Source organism: Calliopsis andreniformis, chromosome 12 (genome assembly GCF_051401765.1).
Source record: "Calliopsis andreniformis isolate RMS-2024a chromosome 12, iyCalAndr_principal, whole genome shotgun sequence".
Taxonomy (NCBI): Eukaryota; Metazoa; Arthropoda; class Insecta; order Hymenoptera; family Andrenidae; genus Calliopsis; species Calliopsis andreniformis.
In genome coordinates, this window is record NC_135073.1 from 18,548,124 (window position 1) to 18,559,807 (window position 11,684).

An 11,684-nucleotide genomic window follows, 5' to 3' on the forward strand; every position below is an offset into this window, starting at 1 on the left:
ATGTAATATCGAAGTCTTTGAGGATACTCGAGTGGAATATTGAACTAGATAGACTCTCTTAATTCCATTGAGACAACGCGAGGCGAGTAATCACTTCGAATCACTTTCGGTACCACGCAAAATGAAAAGTCAAAGTTTCTTCGTATGATTACTGAAATACTGTACCTACTGATCGAATTACTCGAGAACCTGCAAGAGTTGCAGCAACTTGCTAGCCATTCATCTCTATCCAACCTGCTCCAGAGGGACTCGATTAACCAAGAGGAGAGAAGGAAGTGTCGCAAGTGTTCGGTTGGAACGAAATAGTGACGGAAGCAGGCGAGACGCAGTTGCGAAAGAGTACTCAAATTCATCGACTCGTTTTACGCGGCATCCTAAATTTCTGTTCGGATTAGGGGAGGATCAGAGTCGACTGGCGGCTCGAGGCTTCGGAAGATCTACGAATCCGAGCCACGGAATTGGCCGCTGCTCGAACCACCAGCAGACGCGACCACCGGCTGCGCGACCAACATCGACCGTGATTGTCAGCTGTCCGTGTGAAAACGAAACGAAAATACCATTGACATAGATTTCCCGAGGCAGAAATAGAGGGATCAAGCTTACTCCCTTCGGGCGATAAGGCGTCAATGAATTTTTTCTACTTCCTTTCCAATGGTCCAGGAGAAGATAAAGGGAAGCAAGATTTGGATGGGTAGACTGAATTTACTTTCCGATTTTAATGATGCACCAATATTTTTGGTTGAATTTCGTGACACAAAAGAAGAGAAAGGTTCGAATCGTTCTTATCATTTTTTTATCCGCCTCGCTGAGAGACCCTTCGCGCAACCTGCATGATTAAAGAAGCGAGAGAGTTTCTCGTTGCTTCGGCCAGAATAATGGAGTCTACGGTCAAAGAAAAAGCTTGAATCTTTCAAGCGTTTGTGTGCTTCTTCCACGCGAAATGCTAAATTTAGAGTCGACTGGTCTAAAATTAACTTTATCTGTTTGGACTCTCTCGGAGCATCGAAGACCTAGTTCAATAGTCTGCACTACTTTTTCTGTTAACTTTTTCAGGGAATTAATAGAAAGAACCAGAGCGAAAGCTTTTTCGCAACTTATACTGTAAAACATAGAAAAACAATTCTGCAAAGAATTTCAAGGGAATCTCTCTCGTTCGAAATAATTCCGCAAATTCTTCTCGAGTGTCCACTTCATCCAGTAAACAATATCATGAATTCCCCACAGTTTTTCGACCCCTTCAATCCTCGAAACTTCCAAGATAATACAAACTCCTCAAAGTCTGCGGTGAAAACGAAATCAAACAAAACGAGCAACTTCCTTAGACTTTGCTCGTTGCAGCAGAAGAAAAGAGGAAAGAGCACAAAGGGAAACAAATTTCGTCCGCAAAGTAGCCAAAGGTTTTTTAGAAATTAAAGGCAAACACAAACGTTTTGCCTTGGTGGCGGCTGTTCAAGCGAGGACCAGTCGCTTTAATTCATCGCGAGTCGCGAGGCAGAGAGGGAGCGAGCTTATGATGGGAATAGCGCAAGAGAAAAGGGAAATGCGAGAAATTGTCGGCGAGCTTTCGGGGTCGCCGCTTCTGTCGCGGATATTTAGAGAAAGCAACGAGGCCCTTCGAGGTAAAAAGGTCGACAACAACCTCTGTTAAAAATATCACTGGAGACCGACGCTTGTTCCGGCTTCAGGCGGTTTACACGGAGCCAATTACTTTCACGGAAGCGTTTTTAAGTTCTACTCCCTAGCGTATTTCCTACGACTGTATCTTGTTCTACTGATTTTTGTTCCCTTTAGACCTTCAGACGTTTACCCCTTCCATGTCAAGTTATCCCTTAGGACAGCTAAGTAATTAAGAGACACCAAGAACTCGAGAAGTAGCAGCTAAACTATTTGGATGTTCAATATTCGCGGACGACAAAGACCAGAGTCTTACAAGTGTCTTGCAAGATCAAAATTTCAATGTACAAAACTATAATAGCAATTGTAGTAAGCTTAAAATACACAGGATCTCTCGAAGGCAGTGGAACAAACAGCAAATCGATGCTTCGAAATCTCAAAGTTAAAAACCAGAAAACAGACTCTAAGTTAAGGAAGAATCCAAGTGCAAAGAAAATCACCAATGTACCAATTGCTCCAGCAGCACACGCAAGAATACAATGTTAAAGAAGAAAAGTAGGACTCACCCCAAAGTGGTCATAGTAACGATGGTATACCAGAAGGCGGCAGGGATCGAGGTGAAGTTCGTCCCGTCGACGTTCTTCTCCGCGTAGAACATGACGGTGGCGAATATGATGATGGCCATGGCCAGGGAGAATACGAGGAAGCCGAGCTCGGACGCGCACGACTTCAACGTGTACCCAAGGATCCGCAGACCCTGCGAGTGCCTGGAGAACTTGAAGATTCGGAACACACGGAAGACACGCAACGTGACGAACGCGCCGGACACGTCGTCGTTGTCGGTGATACCGAGGCCGATGTAGTACGGCAGGATGGCGACCACGTCGATGATGGACATGACGGAGCGCGCGAACTTGCAACGGGACGGGGCCGCGAACAGTCTCAAGAGGTACTCGGCGGTGAATATCATGACGCAGGCGGTGTCCAGGCAGAAGAAGACGATTTTGTAACGCTCGCCGCAAGAAAGCGTACCGGCGCGTCCCGGACGATTACCGCACGGCACGGTCTCGACCACGTTCGCCAGCACGCTCACGGCGATGAAGAACCCGGTCACGTAGTAGAACACCAGAGCGGCCGTGGATATGTGAGGATTCTGGAAGGCTCGCCACATCTTTTGCCTGATGTCGGGCAGCTGCTGCAGCGTCTGATCCCCGTTCTCGCTCAGCTTGTCGTCCATCAGCCTCTCCGCGTTCTCCCGCTTTCGGTCGCGGTAGTCCTCGTAGCAGCAGTCGCCGATCACGTCCGGCAGGATGCCGAAGAACGCGAGCTCCTCGTCGTAGCTCGTCAGGCATTCGTGCTTCGGGTAGTGGAGCTTCCCGGTCCTGTAGTAGTTCAGGATGTGACGGAAGATGTCTGGATCACGGTCGAAGAAGTACTCTTTGCTCTCCTCGTCGTAGAAGAACTCGCGCTCGTTCGAGCCGAGAAGAGTGTCGGGATACTTCTCGAGGGTGTTCCGCCAGGTCTCGAACCGGCGACCGCTCACGTTGATCAGCAGCTTCTCGTCGTCTGCCTTGCGACGATCCTTCGGGATCGGCGGCGGTGGCAGTGGATGGGTCGCGATCGGCACCCAGCCGATCGCCGCCGCTCGGGCGAAAGGCAGCCACGCAGCCACCGAGGCCATGGTCCACGGTGGTACGACTTTCCTGGCTCACCCAATTTTTACTGTTTTCTATTGTCCGTCCTCTTCCTACCACTTCCACTTGCCACTTCCACTTGCCACTTCTACTCCTCTTCCCTCACCTCGCGAGCAGATAAATTCCTTGGGTAATGGCTGTGCCGGGAGAGGGTTTATCTACTGATCAGACATCAGCACCCCGGTCGAACAAACAGCAAGTGTTTTCCCACTCGAATGCCCTCGATATTTACGTCGTAAACTGGATAACGCGTGTGTGTACACGTTTTTATGTTCCCCCTGTTCGCTCCCGAGTCTCGAGCTTCGAAGTCTCCCGAGGAAACCGCCGCAAGCTCACAGCTCGAAGCTTCGGTTTAACCACCCACCACAATAAAGTCCCTCTATCGAGGCTGTTGGTTCTCGAGGCCTGTCGCCATTCGACCGATCCGTATTAGCTGGTCGTGCAGAGGCAGCGTTCCCAGCGGCAACGCGTCGACGGCCACGGCCACGACGTCGACAACGACACCGCGGTCCTAGGATCGAGCACGACCACCAAGTCCGTCATCGTACCTCGGCATTCCTTCGCCGTTACGAGCACCGTTCGCGCCACACCACGTTCACGAGCACCGTCTCGAACCGGAGGAACGCGAGCACCGCGACAACCAATCGCCTCCTGGCACCGTGCCTTCCACCATCATCGATACGCGTTGCTCCTCTCCGAGTTTGCCTGTCTTTCTGCGTCCAGATCGGTATCTAGCCACGAAGATCCTCCACCTGTTCTTCCTCGTTCGAATTCTCGGCCCACCTATTTCTAGCCCGAGTTCCTCGCATTCGTCGCGATTATCAACCGTTCTCCGCGACTCCCTCAGTGTCCTCGAGAACCATCGAGTCTACATCGCCGAGTTCACGAGCACAACGCGCGAGCGAAAGAAGCTTCTCTCCAGTTTAGACGCGAAACAGGTCGGATCTAAGGGACACTTGCAGCATTTTTGCTTTCTCCCACGACCGCCGACGAGGTGCGACGTTTTAATTAATCCACGGGACCACCGGCTGGACGCGTAGCTCCGTGTGATCGATGGCTCTCCTCTCCTCGTCAATTATTTCTTGTCAGCCATCGCAGCTTTTCTCTCCCAGGAAATGAATGGGTTCCATGGCGATGCTCCACAGGTATCCAGGCGAGGACAGCTCGCGTTCGAAAGAAAACGGCTGTAAATCGAAAAGAGAAGAGCTTGCTTCACTGCCGCCGCAGCTCGGATCTGCTCGCTTCCACGACGCGTCCCGCGAGAACTGCTCCTCTGCGAGGCTCGAGCATCGTCCAATGAGTCAGGCCGCGTCGTCGACGGCACGCGCGAGCTTTTTTTACTCACTCGCGGCTCGCAGCGCGCTCAGGCCACGCTGGCTCCGTCCGTGATACGTCAGCAGGCACAGGCACGCGAGTCGAAAGCTCCACCGGTCGCGCAGATGTTTCCCTCTCGGTCCCGCGACAGACGGCACGTCGCATGCGTGTCACGGGGGCTCCTTCCTCGTGCACAGCCTCTTGGAACCACTAGCAATCGTAGAATCGCCGCTCCGCCGCCTCCAGGCACGAGGGTGATCTCCGTCGTCCCTCCCGCGGCTCGATCATCTCTCGAGCCACGAAAAACCCGGGAAAGGTTCGAGGGCCTCGCCAGAGAGCACTCGTCTTCCCTCCTCCGAAGCTGCCCGTTATGAATCTTCTATCTCCTCGTCCTCGCCAAGTATCCTCGAGCGTACGGCTGCTTCTTGGTCCTCCTCCTCTACAGCCTACCACCGCTTCTCTGTTTACAGCGTTAGAGATCCTCTCGATCTCGAGCTTCTTCGGCGCCCTTCATCGTCCTCCAGCCTCAGCTGTCCACGCTTCTGTGCCGCGACCTCCTCGTGGACCATCGGTCCGCGTGAACGCAGGAGCAGAATGTGGGAGAGTGGTCGCGTGCGACTGGCGAACGTGTGCGCGTCGGCACGCTCGAGAGGAAGAGGCTAGGCGGGTACACGCACGAGCTGACTGGCGACTCGCGACTGAGCTGGTGCTCGCGGTGCGGTATCGGCCTCGCTGGCTAGCTCGGTAGCGCGGTGGCGAGGTGGCCGGCACCTCCTCCGTAAGGGAAGCGTGCTGCTCTCGAGCCTCGAGCCGCCGGAGCAGCCGCGACGCAGCGCCGAGCGAACGGTCACCTAGCCAAGGTCCAAATTGATTTTTACGTCGCGGCGTCGGTGGCGACGCACGACGGCGTCCCGACGCGGCGGCGAACCGCGCGCCCCGTTGCCCGGGCAACCCTCAACCTCATGACGTCATACCTCCCTCCCCGACGCCTCTCTGCCTCTTCGTCCTCTCGACGAAGGCGAGGAGAGGTCACAACCCGGACGAACGCTTTTGGGATAGGATTGGGCTTCGAATCTACCAATTAATGACTATCTGCCACTTTTCAAATATCGATCGCTATTGCCGGATCGCTTTCGCTGAGGGACATTGTCCAAACCTGATACGCTAGAGAATTAGTTTTTATAGGATTCTCAAATATAGGGGAGAATATAGCAAGTGCAGCAAAAGCCGGGGGTGGGTTCACTGAGCAGTAATAAAAAAGAATTAATGTGTACTCTGTGAAGCTTGGAAACAAGGTCAAACCGAACGTACGTTTACATAAACTTCTATATTATTTTCCAGAGTCGAGTTCACTCGTGAAGTTCGCAATTACGTTACGTTCCGTCTACCTGATATCCAAGTTGCTGTTTTCACTAAAAATGTTTAACCATGGTAGGCTAATATTCTGAAAATGAGTTCGAGCGCTGTTTCGTTCAAAAATCGCTCGTCCAGTTCCTGACCTCCCTTTGTCAGCGCCAGTCTCCTCTTCCTCTATTCCTCTCGTCGAAACGTCGCCTGTGCCCTTCTCGCTTCGTTGCTTTCTCTTCATTAGATTCCTGGATATTTGTTTAGTTGTACGTTTGATAGCAGCGCCTCTTCCTTCGTTGCGTGTGCACGTGGAAACGAGTGCAGCAGCAGCTCGTGAAGCGTTTTGATATCCTCCGGCACGCTTGCCGCTTCCCTGTGATTGAATTAAAATGTAGGTTTATGGGGCTGCGCGCGCTGAGGCCTTGCTCGCACAAGAGCGTCCAATTATTCCGCGATTTTAATTTCGAGCGAAGCGTTTCGTCGTTTGATGGCGGTTTATTGAATGCCGCACCTCTTTTCGATAGGGCCGCCGCTGTACACGGCAGAAAAAAGTCAATTGCTGAGCCATCAAGGTCAGTAGATGCTCTTCTGCTTGGTCAATTGGTGACAGAAATTGTTGCACACCGATCGAGCGATATGCCTCTTCAATTCTCTTCAAGAATTGCCTCCCAGTTTCCCCTTCGTTTTTTGCTCGCTACAGCTTTCGTGTTCACAGTGTTTCGTTGACCTCCTGTTCGACTTTTCCTCCTTATTTTGTCCAGCCTTGTTATTGTCGCCCTCAATCCCTAATCCATTGTCTATCTTCTTCACCTCTGGCTGCTCCAGTTTTCACCATCCCCCGAATCCGCTGAGTTCGAAATTTCTCCCAAGGAAGCGTCGAATTTTCCCTCGCCAGCCCCATTTTAGCTTTAAGGAACAGCTACTTCGAGGGAGTTAATTCACCTAGGAGAGAATCTCTATACGTGGCAAGTTCCTGCCTTGCCATTCCCTTTGATCCATACAAGCATCGAGGTACATTCCTGCGGAAGTCAAGCAACGCGTGAATAATCTTGCCAGCGCCTAGACAAGGCTGCCCGATAACCAGCTTGACCCGAATATGCAAATATTCCCGGCGCATTTGCGACGATTAGTCCGATAGCTCTTCGAGGATTCCCTTATGTTTGGTCTCCTCCAACTTCGCAACGAGATCGTAGATAAGTCTTAAGAAAATCCAGTTTTGCGAGAGCAAAGTTCTGATGGGTCGTTTAAAACGCAGAGAAACAAGACCTGAGAAAATCTGGTCGGATAGAAGAGAATTCGTGGATGAAAGCAAGATCTGCGCAGATCTTCCTCAGCACTTTGTACGATCCAAGACAACAAGTGGAGCTGTCTCGTCGGCAGGTAAATTTGCGCCGCTAATGAACGCGCGAAAGAGTGCAACCTCAAAATGCAAGTGTAGGCCCTCTAGCGCGAGGTGTAACGCCCGATTAAGTGCCCTCGAGTTCGCGCTTTCTTCGAATTCCTAACCCCGCGACGCCTTTAAACTCCATTTAATTCTGCCTCGATCGAGGGCCCGAGAAAATGATCCAGAGCAAACAGTGAGTTCTATTTTTCAAAGATATAGAGAGGAAGAAAATGCTTGTCGATGTTCCAGTAAGAAAAACAGTGGAAAAAGAAACGGAGCCTTGGTACCTATCGGATAATTCCACCTTCGTAATTTCCGTTGATCTTGCCAGGATCAAGGATCAATACGGCTGAGCCGAGAAAAGCGAGGAAAATTCCGTAGTACAGGGAAGGTGGGAGTCGCGTCGTATTGTGAGCTTTTAATCGGATTGCAACTTTTCCCACGAAAGGGGCAACAATCCCACACTTACGGGAGAATAGAAATGTGCTTTGGTTTCTTCACAACATAGGATCGACAAATCACGAGTACACTGAATGGAATATCATGGCAAATGTTATCCTTGCACGAGAGTGGAAATTCGCGTGAGAACAAACTTCCCCGAGAGATAGCATCGCGTTTTCGTATCTCTTTATCCACGCATCGCCACGCGAGCTCGCTTAAATTAAATCGGAAAAGGGAAAACGAGGTCGCGTCGTCGGGTATTAAACGATCGAGTCGACGCGTTAATTGAAAAGTCCCACGTGCCGAAATTAAAGGAACTGTTTAGTCGGTCTTCTGAGCTGAATTACGGAAAAAGTCGCTCGCAATCCGCGAGTAATATAAAAAGGGGACGTTTCTTTCACGTTGATCCGAATGTTTCTTTTCAAAGGACGAATAAAAGGAAAAAGAAGGTAGAGCGAATCGCCGACTGCCGCTAATTCGAGCCCTCTTTCTCCCTTTCGCGGCTCTATCTCGGGTCGTTTCCAAGGGACATTTCGCAGTCGAGGCTGTACCCCTCATCCTTCACCGTGTAAATATCCCGGAAAAAGGAACGATCTTGGTCGCTCATTCACGATTAAAAACCGCTTCTTCCTGGGCACGAACTATGAAGGAAAAGGAACGATGTAACCGAGGAACTGCTATATAGAGCGGCACTAGTGAGGTGAGTTGAAAAATTATCCTCCATGAGGGCGTGAAATTAATCCTGGAGATTGTCTCGGACCTTTTAAAGTGGAATTGCCCTTAGCCGCGTATGTTCGGAAACTGGTTCTTTCCCCAAATAGAAACAGTAGATACTTTTCTATCATTTCATTCCCTGTGATATAAGTACAAATATTACTATGTACACGTCCCAGCAAAATTAAAGAATCACAAGTTCAGACCAAAATTAAAAGACACTTTTCAATCGTCTGATGCCGACGGCAACACTTTTCTTTCCAAGCGTCATAACTCGGCGAAAAAAAATCGTAGAACAAATTTTAAGCTCTCGCTGGAAAGGGGAGACTTCAAAATTGAAACCCACTGTAAAAACAGTTCCGAAAAAAATTTATCAAGTTCCTGACAGTCGACTGAAGTTGGAAAACATTTGAGGAAAAAACACCCTCTCTCTTTCGGGGTGTCATGGAATCAAGAATTTTTTTCGGACAACTTCAACTCAGGGGTGTAAAAGTAGAGGCTTTGCCCTTTAGAATGAGACCAGGCTGACCTCCCTGCGATTTTTTTTCGCCAAATTACAGCAGCTCAAATATTGGCAATTTTTTCGATCTCTGAATCACTACCTGATTCTGAGTTATCTGGCTCACTTCTCCTTCCGAGTGCCATAACTCGGCGAAAAAAAATCGTAGAACAATTTTTAAGCTCTCGTTGGAAAGGGGAGACTTCAAACTTGAAACACACTGTAAAAACAGTTCCGAAAAAATTGTATCAAGTTCCTGACAGTCGACTGAAGTTGGAAAACATTTGAGGAAAAAACACCCTCTCTCTTTCGGGGTGTCATGGAATCAAGAATTTTTTTCGGACAACTTCAACTCAGGGGTGTAAAAGTAGAGGCTTTGCCCTTTAGAATGAGACCAGGCTGACCTCCCTGCGATTTTTTTTCGTCAAATTACAGCAGCTCAAATATCGACAATTTTTATCTCAAATTGTAATTACAGACATCTCGGTATACATAAGTATAATCTAAGCTTGAAGGCTGATATACGAATGATATTATAACTACGAAGCGAATAAATGTTGGGCTAGAAAAATGAGAAGGATATTTCTGGTTCCTGACTCACCAAGAAGGATAGGTAGCATTTTGGGGAACGTCTTGTGTGAAGGATTCGGTTTATAGCAGCAATTATTCTTTACGAAAACGGCTCCAGTATCTAGAACAGACGAGGAAAAGGAAATAAAAGAATCGGACGATATGAGAAAAATTAAATATGAAATAAAATGTGGACATTTCTCACTTTTAACGAGAAATATCCAAGTTTTCATGGCGGTGATGAAAAGTTACAAGGCGATGTCGTTCAAATTGTACATAAAGACGATCTTTATTATTAAATACTTCTTGGACACCGATACTTTTGTTGCGTTTTTTACCCTCGCCGTCAAACCACGTCGTACGCGTTCTATACCTTATCTACTTGGCCTAGCCAAGCGCCACGCATCGATAATTCATCCTCGGACCTGTTCGAGGCTCGTGACGGATCCTCGGAGACCCTCCGAGCAATCGACGCCCTCCCCTCGATCGGTTTCTTGCGCTACTGTTACGCGAATAAATACAAAAAGCGGGATCCACACCATTCGTCTTGCGATCTTGTCGTCGATCCGCGTTACAGCAATCTATTTTCTATCTGTCGTACAAAAACGTTGTCCCTCCTCGTTCGTCTTCAGCGATCAATCGATCAGCAAGGAATGTGCGCGTAGAAAGGCTGTCTAGCCTAGCAAGCCTTTTCAAAGATACTTCATACCGCTCGCGGGCAAACCGTCGCGTACTTCAATCTCCAATTTCTCATCTCGGGATACAGAAATATTCGTTGGCATGATCTCGCGTTACCTACGCCTCGTGCAGGCCGAAAAGCGAACAGCGAAAACGGTGCAATATGTGCTCCCTCGACATCTCTCTCAACCGTGCTCCAATTTGAAACAGCTTGAAATATTGAGACACAGGTTACCTATCGAAAAGCTTTCACAGTAATTCGCGTTAGTCTTTGGTCTTTTTCGCCAGGCTGCACCCTGCACCGTGTCCGCAGTACGCGTAATCGCTATATGTACACGCACGCAAGTCTCACTCGACGCCTCGTAAAATCGCACGCGCTGTTCTCGTCTTACATTCGTATCGATAGAAACTCGAGCGCTCCCTGGCCTTTCGTTAAATATCGTTACCTAAGAAATGTCGAAGTTCAACGCCAGTACAAAATTCGTTAACGTCGCGTTAGAAATCCTATAATCTACGGTTCCTACAGTGCTAGCGGTACTCGAACTTAGCCTAGACTTCGTTCGTAGGACAGATCGCGAGTGAACTCGTTGACAATTGTTCGTGTTCCCACCGTTCACTCTTTTTTTCCAAACCATTCTTCCATTTCGAGTAATTTTCCAACGCCGCTTGTAGCCTTTTTCCTCTTCCCGATGGGTTTAGGGTTTGACACAGTGGAAACACGATTTTCCAGTGCAATCTTTTACAAAATGAACTCTGTCTCAACGGTAGGCTGTATCGCGCGACAAGGGGGAACGATAAACGTTATCACTGGATCGAGTAAAGCGCAAGTTGCTCTAGGAAACTTTTGATACCGAAAAGTCCCTTTTCGTTCATGTACAATTACTGATATTACAGTCGAGACAAGATCTATTGACTGCTCAAGGTCACTTGATGGAACTATTCCCACTTTTCTAGTATCATCTTTGATCTTTCCAGAAAACTTTGTTGCGCATAGCGGGGAAAGCGATCTTGAACAGCCAATTAATTTTGTCCCGATTGTAGTACCGATATAACGAGGACTGCATCCATTTACATCTTGCATTTATATTTATATTTTTCTATATATATAATATTTATATTTATATTTGCATACTCGTATGTTCATATTTATATATATATATATATACTGATTATTTACAAAGATCGTTACATGTATAAATGACAACATTTAGAAACACGCGTTTGCGATGAAGATCGGAGTGTGCCAGCGAAGGGAATGGCTTCGTGAAGCTTGAAATTATTTAAACAATGATCCATTGCAACGCAGATTACGCGTGAGAGCAAATGAACAGAGGATTAAGGCGAAATAGTGCTCGGAAGAAAAAGCGAAAACGCGAATAGTATAGTGCCAGACCCTTGAGAATTGGCGGAAAAGTGTACTAATTCGCGG

At 48.5% G+C, this 11,684-nt stretch overlaps 1 protein-coding gene across 7 annotated transcripts in view; it reads right to left on the reverse strand.

The window, feature by feature from the left end:
- Positions 1 to 3,316, reverse strand: part of Shal (potassium voltage-gated channel protein Shal) — a 78,725-nt gene extending 75,409 nt beyond the window's left edge. For all 7 annotated transcript variants that reach the window (XM_076388604.1, XM_076388609.1, XM_076388603.1 and 4 more), the window contains exon 1: positions 2,181 to 3,316. In XM_076388604.1, coding sequence (XP_076244719.1) covers positions 2,181 to 3,295 — 1,115 coding nt within the window. In that variant the 5' untranslated portion in view covers positions 3,296 to 3,316. The remainder of the gene's footprint in view (positions 1 to 2,180) is intronic.
- Positions 3,317 to 11,684: the final 8,368 nt, after the last annotated feature.